We start from the raw sequence: 18,864 nt of genomic DNA, 5'->3' as shown, positions 1-18,864 counted from the left end.
TTTATATTTTAAGTAATTTCGATCAGACGAATATAGTCAGTTACACATACTAAATATTTTTTAAGGCGTGGCACTTTTCGTCTGCCACTAGATCTTGGTACTATCTTCTCCCGTTACTAGACGAAAAAAGGATAAAACGATTGAATGTCGCAGAAAGAGTATTTTTCATAATGGTATAATATAAAATTTCTGTACTTTTTAATACCTTCGCTAGAATAAAAGTATAACTGGAATGCAGTCATGATTATTTCATGGAAGATATGATCGTAAGGTTTCTTAGAAATTGAAAAGCTCGTGAACATGCGGTGAGTCTTGGCCATTCTTGTTTGGTGAGACTAATGGTCGCCCAATGACAGGGGGTACTCCCTCCTTACATCCATTCCTGTATCGTGGTGCCCAAAACTCTCTCTTGCACGCCAAGTCTTTCAGCAGGTCTCGTTTATGTGCTGGTTATTCTGAAGCAATCATCAGTTAACTGAACCCCATTATACAGTCTGCCCTGTCGGGTGTATGAGAAAGACGGTAATTTTGGTTTTATCACCTAAGTTGATAAAACTGACGATAACGATGTTTCAAGCGTTAGCCCTTAGTTCTGACGAAGGGCTTGTCCTGCTTATTCGACTGAGGCGCTTGTTTGACATTATGGCCTTGGTGGTGCGCTTATTTGAGAAAATACGGTATCCAAGTAGGGCCCGATTCCTGTTTACCATAACCTGACTTGAAAGGTTCTACCAATGTGCACGTGGACAGGAACGATTTTTTCAGCCGCCCTGGGGCGGTTCTAACTTAAGGGGCCCGAAGCCATGTTCTAAAATCAAAATTGAAAGGATAGGAAAGCAAGTTCTGGCACCCACACCAGTCCTTTTTTGATAGTTTTATTGTATCATTTTCAAAACTTCTGAAATTCCCATCTTGAATGAAAACAGAACAGCTCTACGGGTCCGTTAAGTTACTGGAACTTTCGAGAAACGGGCCCCTGGACGGGAGATGACAAAACGCGGGGCCCTACTCTATGGAGTACCCTATGGAGTACCTGAATGGAGTACCCCTAAAAATTATGTATTAGTCAAATAAAATACTTTATGAACATGGTGAATCGTTTAGATGTACATATCCTGATATATTTTGAGCTTGTCAGCTCTCCGATTGTCGCAGTTTGATGTAGTACACGAATTGACCGCCATCTTGAAATTAACATTACACTGCTGACCACTTCCAACGGAAAGCTTTAATGTAGCTAGCATCCATGAACGTTATCGTTAATAGTCCGACTTCTATCTATTTTCATATGATCTTCAAGAGGCCAAGAGGACGGACATCCTTCATTCTGCAACGGGTTTTACGTCTTTCAAAATACCCGTTTATGTGTGGCGTCTGTAAGAGGTGTAGCGCTCCATTTAATAACACAATGCAAGGCCTCACGGGTTTCTTAATTGTGCGAAGCCATGAGGATACAAGCTTACATTTGTAGGCTGAGACTGAAAAAAGACAATCCATATCTTTAAACTGAGCTTCACCTCACCATCTATTTGTAACGTAATAAAATTGAGGTATGTAAACAAACCAAAAAAAAAAAAAGACAGTGACCGGTCGGCAAATAAATCCGACTGGGCCGTTGATTTCGGAAATGTAGTAAGCTTAAATATTTTAACTCGTGCAGAACTCGAAACAGTGGGTTTTGTTCATCACCTGGAGTTTTTCGTCCTCCCATCAAAGGACTCAGCGGTAAAACCAAAATGGAGGAACCAGTAAGACTGAGAGCCCTGGTCACCTGTCCCCCAGAAAACTGGATTGTATCAAACTGTGACATTCGGAGAGCCGGTAAGCTCAAAATATTTTAAACGATTTACCATGTTTATAAAATATTTTATTTGACCAATACATGACTTCTAGGGGTACTCCATTAAGGTACTCCATAGGGTACTCCATGGAGTAGGGCTCCGTGTTTTGTCACCTTCCTCCCTGGACCGGGTTGCTCAAATCTGGGTCAAGATAACCCAGCGGTTTGTGTAAAATTTGTCCTCAGAACTTCAAGCTTTCTTTTTGTCTTCAGTTTGATGACCGGGTTCTCTGAAAATAATAAGGGAAGTTATCCCAAAAAATATCTGAGTAGAAATATTAAGAAACCTGGATTAAAATTTAACTCTGGGTTAGCGCGCCAATCAACCCTCGAACAACTTTTCCTGCTGAAGTTCAAATCAATTTTGAGCCCAAAGTCGTTGTGGCTTCGGGGCAGCGGTGAAGAAACTTGTTACCAGTCTTTCATTTATATAAAGTATTTCAAGATGGCGGACGGAAACGCATGGGAACCCTTAGTTGAGATTCTGACAAAGTCCTTTTCGAATTTATCACCGCAGATTTTACCTGGAATGCATGACGCGAAAAAGGTATTGTTATCAATTCAAAATATGCCTTGAAGGGTGCCCTTATACCTTCATGTTTAAAATTAAGCTCGTAAATTCACAGTTTTGGTACGACTTATTTCAAAGGTCTTACAAGCTCTTCAGTCTGGTTTGAACGATTCTCGTCAAAGCCGGGCGGAATCTCAGGTATGATCTAATTTTTCAGTTTAACTATACAGTTCGTAATAAGATTCATAAAACTGTGTTAAATGTAACTTCCTAAAGGTCACGAGTGAACTATGAGATGAGACCACAATAGGCTGCGCTATAGACATGGTTCGACCCCTCCCGGAAATATATGGCGACCCCCTCCAGGAAATATGATTCAACCCCCCCAGGAAATATGTAGCATTGACCCCCCCCCTCCCCCTAAGAAGTCCCAGGCCTTCAATGGGGGGGGGGTGCGGATATTAAATGGAATGGCCCAATTGTAGGCAAGAGTACCATATAACCCCATACATTAATTATGCATTCAGACTAGTAGACTTTGTTTTAAAGTTTTGTTCTGAAAGACAAAGAAGTGGAATGCATAATTAATGTATGGGGTTATATGGTACTCTTTCCCAATAGTCCATTTTACAGTTGTGTGCTTGGTTGCCAAGACTTTGAATGGGAGTGAGGCTAGGGTTGACCTTGTTATGATACAAACCTTGCTGCCTTTCAAATGTAAATCACTTTGTTATCATGCTAAGTAGATACAGGTCTCTATCACAACAAGGTCACCTTCAGCCTCACTCTGAATCAAAGGCTTGGCAACTAAGTACACAACTGTAAAATGGCCTATTGTCGTGTCATTTGGGTTGGCCATATGGCTTTACCTCCATCGTAGAATTAGCACTGCACTGGTGAGGCCCAGAAGGCGAAAAAAGTACTGTCTACATGTAGAGATATATAAATATAAATATACGTAAAGACTAATGTAAAGACTAACGCCACCGCCACAAACAACACCTCTACCGAAAACAACAACAAGAAATGCAACTGCCGACAGAAAAACTCATGCCCTTTAGACGGAAACTACCTCCAACAATCTGTCATATACCAAGCTACCATTACGCGTAAAGACAACAGCACGACAGACACATACATCGGGCTCACTGCAAACTACTTTAAGTCCCACTACAAAAACCACACCATCATTCCAACACGCATAACACTGGAACTCCACCGAACTCAGCAAACACATCTGGACACTTAAAGACAACAACATCGATTACTCCATCACCTGGCACATCCTATCTTCCCACCTGCCCTACAACAGCTCAAGCAAACGATGCAACCTATGCCTTAAAGAGAAATTCCTGATCATCTGCCACCCAGACCTATCAACACTCAACAAAGAAACACTGCCAACACAGAAACAAAGCCCTCCTATGCAACAGCTGACTTGACACTTTTCACATTGCATAAGCCATGTTAATTAGCAATTAGTATAGTATATAAGCAATGGTATCACATTATTCTGCCATTAAAATCCCCTGATGAGTGGGCAAGCATGAAACAGGTCTGTAGGGATGTATATGTAGTTGTTTTTTTCTGCCTACCACACATTAAATATAATAAATATATCTAAACATGTATATATACAGTTGAACCTTGATTATGTGGACTCTTTTGGACCAGACAAAATAGTCGGGATAATCAAGGATATGAATACTAATGAGGCATAGGAGGCTTTAACAAGCTGTTCATTATGTACAACCCTGCAGTGATTTACGCTTAAGTCCTTCGCTGTTCTCTAAGTTGTCCGCAAACTTCATGATCTTTTCCTTGTTCATGTGGATCTCTGATATCTGCCGCTTACTAGCGCCATATTCAGCTGACATATTTGTTCCTTTTTCTCCTTTCTCAAATCGCGATATTATAAACCGTTCATTTTTCATCGAAAGAATGGATCGCTTACACCCCAAGGACATGATGACCATGAATAGACATTCGTGACACTGTGTAGCTTGTTTATCTTGCTTACCACATCGAACGAGCCAATAGCGCTTTATACTAATGACGTCATGAAATTTTAGACCCCCCGCGTGACTCAGACAAACAAACTCCACTTCTTTGAAAGCTACATGGAAAATGGCGAGTAGTTCACTTCATTCCCTTGCAGTTCTGACCGAAGAGGAAGGCATTCCTGGCTCCAAATTTGAAAGAGAACCGGAAGAATACACTGTAGACCAGCTAAAACGGTGGTTAAAATGTAGGGGCTTAAAATTCAGCGGTAAAAGAGATTATCTTGTACAATGAGTGAGAGTCTGTGTGAGCTGCGGGAATTATCACACCCTTGATCCGGCAATCGATCATGGAAAATTAAATGGTTTGCTGCCAAAGTTCTTCAAGAAAATTCTGATGTAAACAATGTAAAAAGGGAGTCGATAGGCCTACACGACTCCCCAGTGCGTGTTTAGAATAGCCTATTCAAAGTTTGACCCTGACGAGTATGTCTTTGAGCGATTGCCCTCTTTTGTAAGATAGGAGCGGCGGATTTTTGTATATTTCGCTCAATACTGGTTGTGTTTCTATTAAATACTAGTTTAGCTAGTTTATGTAGTTAATGTTTATGCAGTTGTCATTTAATAATTTCTGTTTCTTTGACGCTGGATTTTCGCTTTCTTTCGGTACTTTTCTCTTAGGGGCATGTGCTCAACTTACTTGCGCTGGTCTTAGATTTGCCTTGAGTGGATCGGAAATTCGGCTGTTGGACCTTTTTTGCCAGGCCAGTGAAGAGCACAAATATAACTTAAGTGTTTCTTGTTATGTTTTTCTCCGTAAAAAATTCACGTGAACAAGCCACTAGCCAACGCTTGCACTTTGCCTTGTCTTGCGGAGGTTTTGGGAAAGGAATGAATACTTTCTTCCCCGATTTCTTTCACTCTTTGAGTGATTTTGGCCATTTATCTGCATATCTTGAGTCTGTCTTATAATCACCCCAACAACAGTGTTTGGTACCAACCGTGCCGCTTCCTTTTAGAACGCTAAGTAAATTTTTTGACAAAATTTTCCGTCGTTTTGTTTTAATTTTACAGCTCTTGCTCATACATTTCCTTAATCGCTGGTCGCAATGTTTGTCTGAGTCTGTGCGGGGGGTCTCATAAGTTATCACGTAACAAAATCTATTCTTAGTAATAGTATAAAGCGCTATTGAGCAAGAAATCTCCCTTAGTAACAAAGCAACTCTAAGCCAATCAGACCTCATTCGAATGTTCTTCATTAGTTTCCACACGTGTAAGTGCTGCTTTTGCTTTTTGAAAGCGAAACAAACTCACGCTGTGGTTTAGAAAAGTATGTAGCTCTGCCTCTTGATCATGACTGATAAATATTCATAACAAAATTGGGACCAGAGAAAAAGTCTGGATAATCGAGAAATCCAGATAATCGAAGTTCGACTGTACTTACATCTACTACTTACCTTGTGATGTATGGTGCAGGGTACCGACTTGGCGAGTATTTGAATTCTCACTGACAAAAGCAAATTTTAGTTCTATTTAATGTGTGTGGATATGGTGATTTAAAAGTTATTTAAAGGTCTAGGTGAACTTAGGAAACTGTACTCATTACAAGTAGAACAAGTTGTGGTTATTTGTGTTATATTTTGTGTTTTCCTTTTAGAAAAGAAACAAATGAAATTAGGTGACAAGATTTCCATAGAGCCTTATACATTAATTATGCATAGAGTGTTGCAAAGAAACCTTTATGTTTAGTCCTCATGAAGTGGAATGCATAATTAATGTACGGAGCTATATGGAAATCAGTCTCTCCATATATTTTTTCAGATCATCCTAGCTACTTTACATTTTGAAAAGTTGAGTGCACACAGGATTCTATCATGATAGCATAATTTTCACACATGAACTGTAAAACTTAAGGCAATACTGCAAATTATGCAGTTGCAAGTTTTAGACTTAAGTTATATTTCAAAGGTACAATTTATGGCTAAAAATTGATTTACAAAGACAAGATCATTTCTAGGTCTATTATAAAGTACATGTGTCAACAGCTGAGTTTACAATCTGATTATATACTGTTACCCTGTTCACTCCCAGCAGTGACCAAAACATACTTTCTCCTTGCATTATCAATACAATATCAAGCAGACAAGTAATGAGAATAAGGTTATAGAAAGATATGAACAAGGGTATTGTCATGTGATTCAACATTTAATTCTCAGAACCAAAACTATATTAAGTAGTTGTAGGGCAGATAGTGTGGAGAATAACATAATAATTTCATAATAATAATTTAATATTTGTATTGCACAAATTAACATGTGGATATGATCAAATGCTCATCACAACACTTTTCGGGGGACTTTGGCTGGACTGCATCAGCAGTTCACAAACAATCGAAGGAAACTTATTTGAAGATGCCCCCTCCCCCCCCCCCCCCCAATTCCCAGTAAACAGGCCAGACCACATTACAGTAATCTCGTGAGTGGGTTCTTTAACATCCCCTGCCTAACCAAATTAACTAATTAAAAGATGCAGGAGAGATCTTTGAAGTGAAAGGGTTAATGGTGGAACAGAAGTTTTGTTGATGAGTGGAGGTGATATAAGAAATAATCTGTTCTTTATCTGTTTGAAGGTCCATTGTAAATGGTGTGGCAGGGTAGTTTCCAGTGACAATGAGACTTTGGACGCCCAACAGGAATCTGTGGTGAGTGACATCTATTGCTCATCCCTTTTATTTCAGAAAATATCCTTACAAAAGTGATAAGAAAGTTCTGTTTGGCCACTACTGGGACTCTTGTCATTTACTTTCCTTCCATTCTTTTGGTTCAGTGTTGTTTACCAGGCAAGGAAAGTTTTCAGTGAGCCAAAAGCATCTGGAAATCATTCCCAAGGCATTCATTGTAATTCTTTAAAAGAAATAACTAAGTTCCTCCACAACAAAACCTCTTTCTTCATTGCAACTGTATAATATGCATCTTCTTAACTTGTCAGAGTACTGTGGAAAGAGTACTAACTTGGAATATAGATTGGACTAAAAGAATTCTGAGGATTAAAGGAGCAGAGGTTAGTTTTGAAAACATGAAATATTCTCTTTGTTTTGTAGAAGAGAATAACTATGGATTACAAGCATCTCTCCATCAAAAAACTAGAATTATGCCTATTCTTTATCTGTGGAGGCAGCCTTTAAACAATGATTGTTATTGCTAAATAAATAATAAATAAATAACTTTATTTAACGAGGGAAGCACTTTACGGTCTTAGACTGAGAAACCTGTGGCCCTCACCTAAACTACAATAAGAAAAAGTTACAAACAATTGCAATAATTTAGAAATTTCTAACTATAGTAATTACAATAATAGGAAATGACCTAGCTATCAACATCCAATAAAAGAATAAAAGTTAACAATATTAGGATATTTGAAAATGATCAATATTAGTGTACCCCTCCTTTATGTGCTCAATATATTTGCGTTTAAAAGAGTTGATAGTTTCGCTAGATGTTATTTTAACAGGTAAAGAGTTCCACAGTAGGATTGATGATATTAAAAAGGTTTTACCCCCTTCTGTTTTCCTGTTGTACTTGGGGCAGCGTAGTGTTATGTGCCCATAACGCTATTGCTTCAGATAGAAGAGGCCTAAGTTTTAAAGCCTTTTTCAGAGTAAATGTGTGATGTTCTTGAGTGCCATTAACAGAGCTTGACACTAACAGTAACCAACTAGCCACACTGACTATTAGAAATTCAGTTTTGGCTTGTGTTTTCAATTTCCACGAGCCAGATTGGCTAGTTAAACAAACTGAAATTGTTGTAACATCTAAGTTGTCACTAGCCACTTGGCTAATAAGTTGAAAAGTTAGTGTTGAGCCCTGATTAAATGTCAGGTTGTTCATCTTTACACTCAAGGGTAGAAGTGGGTTGTGGAACAGGTGTTGTAATAATACCCTTGGATGTAGAATTTCGTAAAGTTCATTTTTGCTGGGCTTAAATGAATCCATGGTCTGTGAGAAACAGACTTTTCTTTCCCATAAAATATCCTTGTATTTTTTTACACACCATACTTAAGGTTAGCCTTTTATGCTTGGCTTGCTTAGTCGTCTTTGCCCTGAGTGGGGCCGTGAGGTATTAAGGTGGGCTGTCTGTGCTGTTAAAGCATGGAATGCTGACTGGCTATGGGAAAAGCTCTCATTTCCAAACCTTTCACTGTGTTCTTTTTATCAAAATCCACACCTGAAATCACGTTCTTTCCATCATACATTGATATTAAGACAATTCCCCGAATTGCTTTCACTTAAAACTGTAGGTTTGTTGTCAAGACTGTCAGCTGCTGTTGAATCTCGCAAGATTGCTTAATTTTCTGTTGTCCTCAGATAACTCTTCAGACATTACTAAGGTATGTTGACTTGAATTTTCCAGCCTCTGCTTTCAGTACTTTAGTCAATAATAGACACTTAGGGTTTTCATGAGGAGATGTAACAAGAGAATTCTGATACATGACAGGAAATATACCAGTTTGAAACAAAAATTAATGTCACACAGATCATCTAAATTTAGTGAGAGATTTCTGAGTATAAGTCATGGAATAAGGTGGGGTGAAATGGCAGCACATTTTGAAACACATCATTGCAATAAGGAAAGCAAGCAGTTAGCACGGATTTACATGGTGAAAATACAAGATAAGTTTTCAAGCATTTAAGATATTATCTTTAATCACTGAGAAGTTGAAAATTCCATCATCACATTTTCACAGTTGAAATTAAGGTATTTCCTTAAATAAGCAGCCATGCTCTAATAGGCTACCACACTCTTATAAGCACCCACCCCCCCCCCCTCCTCTGCCAGGCCATGACATGACAAAAAGGTGCCCCTCTCAAAGGAGTGCCCTCCCACTCATTCATCACTTTCTTAAATAGTCTAGGGATACAAGAAAAACTTATTTCTTTCATCACTTTGTTCATAACTTGGTAAGCTTTTAACAGTGAAATCAGAACAGGTTAATAGATTCTAAGTAAGTGCCCTCCATTAAGTGCCCTCCATTGAGCGCCCTCCTTCCAATAGGCACCCCTCTTCCTGAAATTTTAAATAAGTATAAATTAAAGTCAATTCATGGACTTATTAAGTAAGTATAAGTAAACATTCAATGCACCTGTTCTTTTAATGTACACGAAGCAAGGCTTATCTTGTATACATAAGTTGTCAAGACCAGTTACAGATTTATCGGTAAGTGCTGTAACTCAGTAATGGATTACTCTTAGCACAAAGGTTTTCTGTTTGTTTTTCCATTTCATCTCCAGCTGTATTCTTTGGCCTCCCACTTCAGTCAATTAAATGGACACACATCTCAGTCTGGAGAGGATGACGTCATGTTACTTCAGCAAGCTGTAGCTGTTGTTCACTCTCTCCATATGCTAACAAAGTAGGCATTCTACTGAATGATTTACATAGCAATTGTAACTTAAGGATAATTTTCAGTGCTAAGTGGTTTACCTTGTGTGTGTAGTCATTGTAACTGTTACATAATTGGTTCCTGATTATTCAGGAGTTAAGCTGGTTTGTGGCTCTTTGTGTCACACCCATTGTGTCTCGAACTGTTTCTAGAAACATGCCCGATTTGGAAATTCAAGGACCAGATGGCAAAAGCGTCACATTGGACACTGTTTGTGAAGTGCTAAACCATTTTTCTCCACGTTTAATGTCAAGCTCTTCTACAAAGTCTACATCAAAAACAAAACAGAAGAGAAAAAAAGCGGAAAGGTTCAGCGGCGGTCCTAATACCACCCAGAAAATAGATTCCTCGATGGCTGAACTTAAACCGACTCCCGAAAAGAAGAAAAAGATCGGAGTGGCTTATGAACCTCATGTAAATGGATATCACGTAAACGACAATGAAGGCGCGGTTGAGAATGACCATATCAAGGACACATTAAAGGTAAGTTGCATGATACATGTCTGGTAGAGAGTGGAGGGGGCGTCAGCGAAGGGAGCGGAGAGGTGAAATTAAGAAAGGTTTTCAAATCACAGGCGCCTCGTACATTTATAACACGGGGGCGTTTTTGTCTACTGGCTTAGACAAAGTGAACAGTTTGGTTTTGACATTTACCTGTCCACTGTACATGTACGTTAAGGAAATGTTTAGAAATGAGGAGGAAGATACTCATGGGACACCGCGAGCTTCTCACTCGCGGTCGTGTGTGGTGTTCGACGGATCCGGGTCTGCTAATCGATACTCGACTGTCAACTGTTTTGAATGTCTACAACCCGAGAGATTTTTAAGTTTCGCTATGTTTTCTTTCAGGGCTCAGCGAAAAGAAAGCGCCTTATTTTATCTGAAAAGAAGAAGAAAGGTGCAGCTGGGAAGGTGAAACTCGGAAAAAAGAGGAGGTCTTTACCCGCCATTGAATTTGAGTAACAAGACGTTATGGCTGGAACGTAAAATCCGATCAACCAAACTATATTCTTGACGCAAGGTCTGTTTTCGGATGATCTCCACCCCAGCTCCTGAGGTCCTAATCGCCCAATCAAAAACAACGCTAGCTTGCGCTGTGTAGGCCCTTATTGTTAGCGCTGTAGAACGAGCGGGGTCCGGTGCTCGTTATCAGTATCAGACCCCCTGCAAACATTTCGCGGGCTAGCATTGTTCAAGGCCTTAAACTTACTCGTGAGTGAAGAGGCGTATGATAATTAGGGCCTGATCACCCGTACATTATCAAGGAAGGACCTGGCTCTCTAGATATTACTTCGTGTTTTGGCGTTATTTTCGTTTGAAATTCCAGACTCATCGATGATGCAGAAGCCCTGCTTCCGCAAATAAAATATTCTTGATGCTGAACACTTTGTCTTCTGGGTCAAATTAATTTCCCTAAAAGAAGTAATTTGGAGCAGGCTTCCAAAATGGTTACATTTCCTTTATCTCCATTCAGTAATGCCTTGTCTTTTAGGTTCATTAAAAGCAAAAAAATCAGTTAGTCTGTATCGGATACCTATACCTTTATTGGAAAGAAAACGAACCTACAAGAATGCTTTCACGATGCTTTTTCCGGCTCTAACATTATGAGACGACTACCTAACTTGCTTACATGCATACAAATATGTTATAAAACGTAAAAACAACCATTGAAAACGCCAATTTATGCCACAATTATCCACTTAGCGTACAAAAAGTCGCATAAAAATACTTCCAACATTGATTCCGGGAGATAAACATGGATTTAAATTTACTTGAAGATTATTCTTAGTTTTATTTGATTTTTTCCGCTCTATACCGTTCAATACAGGTGGAAGACAATCTGAAAAGGCCGTTGGGAGGGCTGTCAAAGAACACCACCACCACCACACTATATAGGTGAAAGTTACAGAGATTAAGGGGAAAAAATTCGGGACTTTGGAAACTGACTGCTTTCACAAGGTGCCAAACAGTGCGCGTAATACCGGTTCGACTGATAACCGTTTCACTGACTGTATTTCGAGTACGTATGTTTTGCCTTAAGCACAGCGTATATGGGCGTGTCCTTATTAACACGAGTAAACATTCTTGAAACAGATTAATTCAGAAAAATATTGGGCAGAAAAGAAAAAAACAAGCAGAAATACCAGCCCAGTTTTCCGCTATCATAATACTTTAAAACCGTGTAAAGGAGCCATCTTTTATCCGAGTGAATTGTGCGAGAACTTTATTCCCTTGTGGAACCTCGTGAAAGTTTCATGGAGGAGGGCTGAGATAAAACTAGATTCTACTATTTTCAAGCATTTTACAGATTGGAAAGGGCTAAAACCAATTTTATATCAAAGAACAAACAGGAAGTGGGATTAAAAACTAATGAAGGTTACTGATCGATTGCTAAGGAATCGTAATTGTAAGGGTTGTTCACAATCTTTGTCGCTTTGCGACCAAGATATGCAACCCCAACCAGCGCCATGATGGAAGCTACTGTTAGCGCCACTAGAACAATGTTCGTCGCACTTGGAGCCACGGACGAACCTGAAACAAGGAAGATGAAAATAAACGTTTGGAGCCTTCCATTTCCTAACCAACGCTCGCGGACTGTTCGTGTATAGCATATTTTTCTTCCAGTCTCATTTTTCCTCCAGTCAATTTATTGAAAAGAGAAAGCAGTAAATTCTTCCAGAAATGTTCCGACAATGAGGGAAAAATTTGTACCACAATTGAATTATCGAGAATTTTCATCTCTTAAGTAACACTTAGCTACAAGCTACTTTCCACAATAAACAACAGAAACAAATAATTCAAATTGAACATAAATTGTTAAGAATCCCAACTGGCCGGAGGCAAACCAGTTAACTATTTGCAAGCGTGGCCGAGGATTTGAACTCGGAGCTATCGTGAAACAAATCCAGGGAGTGGTCAGGGCGGGACTCGAACCCGGGAGCAGCAGATTACGAGTCCGACGCGCTGACCACTCGGCCACGCTGCCTCCACAAGTTTAAAAGGTATGATGATGAAAACGACAAAGATTTAATGTGTCATGAGTAAGAACGGAGAAGTAGAGAACACTGTGAGGTGGAATTATGACCCAGGTGCATGACGCGTTCATTAGGCCACGGAACTAGGTCGAAATTTGTTCTTGTATGTTTGATTTCTATTACGCGTTCTTCTTCGTACTTAACACTTCATGAGTAATGATACTTCTAGTCAGTATTGGTTCGGTCAGAAGTATATAAATTTTCTGGTTTCATTAAGTGATATTCACAAGGGCGTTGAATGCAATCTCAATTTGTTTCTCATTTTAACCACATTGTTTTAAGCTTTAAAGGTATTAGCAACTTACGTTGGTTCTTTTCCTTCACATCATGGCTCATATCAATCCCTTTCGCATCGGCGAATACTTTCTTGGGCCCAGGCTCTCTCTTGCTATTTCTTTTGTCATGTTCGAGTAAGACTGGACCTTTGGAGGTTAGGTCAGCAGAACCCAACACGCCTCTCTCTGGAAAACGCGAAGCAGCAGCACGTTTCATAAGATGGCTTAATTCCGTCTCGGCATCTTCCTTTTGTGATTTCTTGGGTTGATCTTGAACCTTCTTCTTGTTTATCGAAGGTGCTTCCGGTAAGACTTTAGCTACAGCCTTCACAGTGCTTTTCTTGCTCTCAGAACGAACTTCCGCTTCCTTGCTGGTACCCGACGCCACCACCTTCTTTACGTTCTTTACGTTTGGTTGAGCTACAGGCTTCTTCGCACGTTTTGCCGGAGTCTGAGGTTTCTTAATCTTACCAGGATGATCTTGCGCGGGCGGCTTGCCGAATCCTGGGAGGCATCCCTTCGCGCAGCGAGAGTTTTTATCGTTAACATCACACACATGGACACGGCAATGGATAAAGACGTAATCGTGGTTGCCAAGAAACTGGAACGCTTCGAAACTGAATCGGACTTTCGTTGGGTCAGAAGAGTTATGGAATTGAACAGTAGGGTCCCTGCGACAACTGGAGAGAATGAAAAATATATGAGAATACTAACTTTTATTTATGATCTATCCATCAAGTACTCGTTTTAAAAACTAAAAGAAATGTTTTATTTTATAATTGTTTCGTTATGATTCAAAATACATTACATGTATTTGGTTATCAGTTTTATCAATGCGGTGACACCAAAGCTAGGGTATTACAAAACTGTTCTTCTTTACTGGTGCTTTTTTTTTAGAGCAAAATGCCAGTGAATTGTGGTTTGCCTGTTGGCTGCTACCACACTTATTTGAAGTGGCAGGCTTTAAAGATTAAGCGCGACGGAGCGGTACAAAATTTGCCCATTCCCTGTTCAGATTGATTGAAATTTGGTGTTTATGTTTTCCTTCTAAGTTACTACACCTAAGTGTTTCTTTCGGTTTTAACTATTTCTGCATTACAAACAGGTGGGTCAACCTCTAGGCTTCAACACTAAAGAAAGAAATGAGAAAAACTATATCTTACCCTTCCACAATCAACGCGTGTCTGAATTTCATAGTAGCCTCGTGATCCTGCATTGGTGTCGAACAGCAGTTGGAGGCAAATATCTTCAGATCCTTCTCGCGAGTGTCTAACGATGCTTGCACGAAAACTCGCTCACGGAGTTGAACTTTGATGGGGAAGTCGTCTTGCGTATACTTCGCGGACAATGGCGCCAAAGCTCGAGATCTTTCTCCATAACTCCCATCCTTAAATATGTCCAGGCTTAGAGCGTATTCACCGCGTCCTTTAACGTACACATGGATTTTCTGCGCCACAGGCTTGTACCCGACGGAGTGGACGATTTCGAGGTCGTTGAAGTAGCAACTGAATGGAACTTTGATTTCGTTAACGCCCACGTGGGTTATGACGTCCGAGTCTTCGTTAGGAGATTCGATCACCCTATTGGTGTACACGATGAAGTTTTTGTACACGTGGGAAGTGGTTCCACATTTTGTGATGTCTGTAGACAAGCTGTAGTGCGTAGCGTTCCCGTTTGCTCGACAGCTTGAGTTGATGAGACTCAGGTGCTCGTGATGTAAGTTGTGGATGAGGTTTTTGGGTAGAACGATCTCCATGTGATTTGGATCACAAGTAAGTTGAACACCAGGACCTACAAAGATACGTACACCACAAATATGTACAGTTTTCGTATATTGTCACTATTCTTTTGAAGAAAATAGGTTGTCAAAGTCAATTTCCCAGATAGTGTAAAAATTTGATTAAATGTACCGATTCTAAATTTTCGAATCTTGATTGGGTAGCCACATTTTTACGGAAAAATAATTGTTAATTTCCGTATTTAAAGTACACTGGAAACCCTCAACCTCTCGTGTGTCCAACTGTGAGAACAAACATTTTGCTTTTAAACTAAGATGCATAAAGTATGAAGATTTGGCGGATCTGCCGCAAAGCAGAAGTGCGCATATGCGTCTTGAAGTTTCTTTTTCCATTCCTTTGAACTCAATATAGCGAGACCATAAAATATCAAAGACATGGCTCTCATTGGTACCATCTGTGTTTCATACGATGCCAAGCCCGTAAATTCCTTTAAATAAGCTGTAGGTCGTGCTATTTGACCTGACGTCAAGTCTTCAATTCTTCCAGAATCTACGCGAGCAGCTTACCTTCGCATTTCCTCTGATTTTTCGGATCCAATTTAAGCGGCGGAGGACACTTGCACTTGTAACTTCCAGGTTTGTTCACGCAGAGGTGACTGCAGAACCCATTAGCGGTATCACATTCATTCACATCTGGAGACAACACGTACAGATTGAATTGGATTGTATGGAAGTGTATTTCAAGGAGAAAGTAAAAATACCGTACTTTTGATTATGATACCGTTTATCGAAGAGGTGAACCGGTCGAACGGGATAATTTTTGTAGCATTGTACTTGTCATGTTTTTAGATTAACTATTTGGCATGTTTACTATGTTTATGTTGCGGTCAATGTTTAACTTTAAGGTAACTCTCGAAATGAGAGGGTCAAATTGTTTTTTTTTTTTTTTGTAAAGCACCTTTCAAAGGAAAAGGAGGGCACCACACGTTCAAAAAAATTGATTACTGCTACGTGCGCATCGCAAGGAGCCAAAGAGAAACCAAAGAAAATACGCCTTATGCAACAGGTTCTCGCGAGGGACTGAACGCCACTGTTCGGCGGATTCGCTCTTCCATCAGGATCGAGTCTTAGGTTAGGGTGAGCGACCATTTAAAAGTTGTGGCATCGCAAAACAAACACAAACACAGATTACAATTGAGATTGGACTGAAAATTTTGCCTCAAACGAATTTATGAATATGTGAAAACTTACCATCACATTTGACAGGATCATCAGCATTTGTCCAAGAGCCGTCTAACTGGCAGCGTTTAAGTCCCGGACCATTTCGCAGGTATCCTCTGGGACACTCGAACGAACAAACTGTATCGACGTCGCTTGGGGCACTAGTACAGGAATGCTTGGTAATCACACGGGCCCCTATTTGAAGGGCTGGGCATTTTTTTTCACCCGGTGCCGCAGCTGAAAATGAATTTGAAAACTTTTGTTCTTCAAATTTCTACTTCTTTAGCTAAGAAGGCCAAATGTTTCCTACGATCACACTCGCAGGGCCAAATATTGGAGTGAAACTCGTTGCAAATGGGGCAAAGTTTTTTGCTCCTATGTTACTCTCCCAAATCCATTCTAGTTTGAGTTTAGTATGCCTCATCCAGGAGTTCCTTTACAACCATGATCACTGCTTATTACCCGACAGGTCTCGTTCGACTCAACCCGCTGGGAGTGTAAAGCAGTTAGAGTTTGGTTAGCGATTAAAACTGGTCCAGAACGACTGCTTGGGTTATTTTTTCCTTTGTTTTTACTACCTCTCTCATGGCTATGTGTTCATGTGTCTAGGCACTAAAAGGTCATTGTGTGTTATGTCAGCATACAGCCGTAAAGCAGAAATTCCTTCAGGAGAAGTTTCCTTTTGATCATAAGATGTTTGAGTAGGGGGCTTCGAAAAACCTTCGACGTCACATATTTGATTAAAGGTGCTAATTGACGAGTTGTGATAACGCGAGAAAGCTTACTTCCCTCTTGTCACCTCAACATTTGGCCGTGTCCTTACATTTTGTAAAATAATTTTTTTGAATTTATCTTGCTTTATCTCGAGACGCATTTCCCCTGTCTTCGAGTTTGTCCCTTACACTTTGTTCCGACAGGAATGTGTTGAGTAGGCGATAAGATAATGGCACTCTTATAAACAATTCTTTCTCAGCTAATCAATAACGTAAATCATTTTAAAAAGTGCCAGAATTAAAGCAATAAATGCCGCCAGTAATAATGCATATCGGCGGTGAAAGCTAATTCTGGTGTACAAAAAGTTTTAATTAATGTTCTGCAGCAATTAAATGTTTCGAATAAAAGGTAAACCAAATGGGTTAAAGCTGGAAAGATAAAAGTAAGAACATTGGTGGTGTGAAAGAAATTAACCCGTAATATTGCTAGTAAATCAGTCTTGGAGCTATGTGCGTCTTTCTTAATATTTGTCCATTTAGTCAAAGAAAAGACGCGAAAAATATGTCTTTGCAAGAGTCAATGTTTCGGTAACATAGCCTTAATGAATTTTTAAATAGTAAAAAAGGACCTTTTGGTAAACTGAATCGATTTTGAATCGTTATAGTCTCAATATTTTTTCCAAGCTGCAGTGTTCTTGAAGGGGGAAAATTTTAAGCGAGCTTATACATCACATATTTGGCTCCAAATTTGAGCAACGATAGAGGTTATTGAGTAAGGAAAGTTTCAAGTCATAAAATGTATTGTTTACTTTTCTGTCTTTTTTTTTATGACACTTAAAAACGGAGTTAATTATTCCAGTGGATTTCAAATTTGTATGCTGATAAAAATCGCATTTGAACGAAAGTCGTTATTCATTGCAGTTTCAAGCAGTTATACCTCAGGCAAAGAGAACAGAGACTTACAGCTTTAAAGTACAGAAAATTGAAATTAAAAACCATCATGTTATGATTACATACTTCTGTAACTGAGCAAACATTTTCGGAACCCGGCAAGTCTAATTCTGACAATTGCAGCTTATTCCAGGAGAGCATGTGAGAAGTCTATGCCATTTCAGCTATATTTTGATTGATCCAACTGTTTCAGATTCATAAGAGTCACATCGTATGTTCTTTTATCATTAGACAAGGTTTTTCATTTTGCAGCCGGGTACACGAGAATTTGTACTGCATAATTAAAACTCTAAGGGAACATGTTAACATTCTCACAAAACTTAGGATTACATTAGAAAAAAAAAATTATAAATAAAGTCAGTTACCCCTTTTTGAAGAGATGAAAAAAGAATAAATCACTGTTATAGAGTTATTTTTTAACGCTGGAATTTTTTGGGCTATGTTTAAGCAGCCCTGTTTAGACCTATTTAAAAGCCTCTAGGTTCCCATTGACAAGGTTCACAACTGTCCTCAGTATTTAACTTATTATGAATTTCGCTTTAAGGCTATTAATCTACCGATGGCACTATAGAATTGCCACAAGGACAAAAACTATTCTTGAGTTGCAAGAGCAAGTTTCATTCAAAAATTTAACTTGGTTTATCATCAGAAATGATATGCGATATTTTCACTACCTATCGCTTCTCAAATCATAGATCAATCTACAAAACTGGAACAATATTCAACTTACGTATTTTGGCTGTTACATCGTCCAGCAAAGCAAGACACACGAGTAGTAAGTAACGGTACATTTTTGCTAGACTGGAAGAGGGAAAGTTTTTTTCTTTCCCACACCCAGCAAAACTTAACTAAAGTCAACAAAACTTTGGACTTCAAAAGAATTTTTAGACGAGATTAAAATGAGCCCCAAATTAACATAACAATCGCTTCCCACGAAACTTTAAAGGACAAGAGAGGTAAGGAGCCGAAGTTTTTGTGAGCTTAATTGTTTAAGCACAGTAAACAACTAAAAGAGGTGTACACCATGGTTATGTAAACACGTTAAAATCCCGGGATGATAAAAATTCCTCCGAAGGCAAGCTAACTGTCGAGCAGATGCTTTATTATAAGAAATAACGAAGAATTTTTTTAAAGTCCTGT

General features: G+C 39.3%; 2 protein-coding genes across 3 annotated transcripts; one reads left to right on the top strand and one right to left on the bottom strand.

Annotated features, from left to right (window-relative positions):
• The first annotated feature begins 2,272 nt into the window (after positions 1-2,272).
• On the top strand, positions 2,273-11,174 carry LOC111333784 (uncharacterized). 2 transcript variants are annotated; one of them, XM_022939407.2, is made up of 8 exons: positions 2,273-2,387; positions 2,490-2,549; positions 6,981-7,052; positions 7,340-7,411; positions 8,649-8,738; positions 9,640-9,761; positions 10,046-10,274; positions 10,641-11,174. In XM_022939407.2, exons 1-8 carry the CDS (start codon positions 2,286-2,288, stop codon positions 10,752-10,754), a joined length of 861 nt encoding a protein of 286 aa, XP_022795142.2. In that variant the 5' UTR covers positions 2,273-2,285; the 3' UTR covers positions 10,755-11,174. The 2 variants fall into 2 exon arrangements, with proteins under 2 accessions (XP_022795142.2, XP_022795141.2); XM_022939406.2 differs by having other exon boundaries at positions 9,944-10,274.
• A 143-nt stretch (positions 11,175-11,317) lies between these two features.
• Positions 11,318-18,614, bottom strand: LOC111333780 (oncoprotein-induced transcript 3 protein). Its single transcript, XM_022939403.2, has 6 exons — positions 18,455-18,614; positions 16,091-16,297; positions 15,407-15,532; positions 14,265-14,892; positions 13,132-13,781; positions 11,318-12,323 (listed from the first exon to the last, which is right to left on the bottom strand). The coding sequence occupies exons 1-6, from the start codon at positions 18,513-18,515 to the stop codon at positions 12,169-12,171; spliced, it is 1,827 nt and encodes a 608-aa protein (XP_022795138.2). The 5' UTR covers positions 18,516-18,614; the 3' UTR covers positions 11,318-12,168.
• Between the last annotated feature and the right edge of the window lie 250 nt (positions 18,615-18,864).

Source organism: Stylophora pistillata, chromosome 12, assembly GCF_964205215.1.
Source record: "Stylophora pistillata chromosome 12, jaStyPist1.2, whole genome shotgun sequence".
Lineage (NCBI taxonomy): Eukaryota > Metazoa > Cnidaria > Anthozoa > Scleractinia > Pocilloporidae > Stylophora > Stylophora pistillata.
The sequence above is the reverse complement of the archived record's forward strand: the minus strand, read 5'-3'. Positions and strand labels throughout refer to the sequence as shown.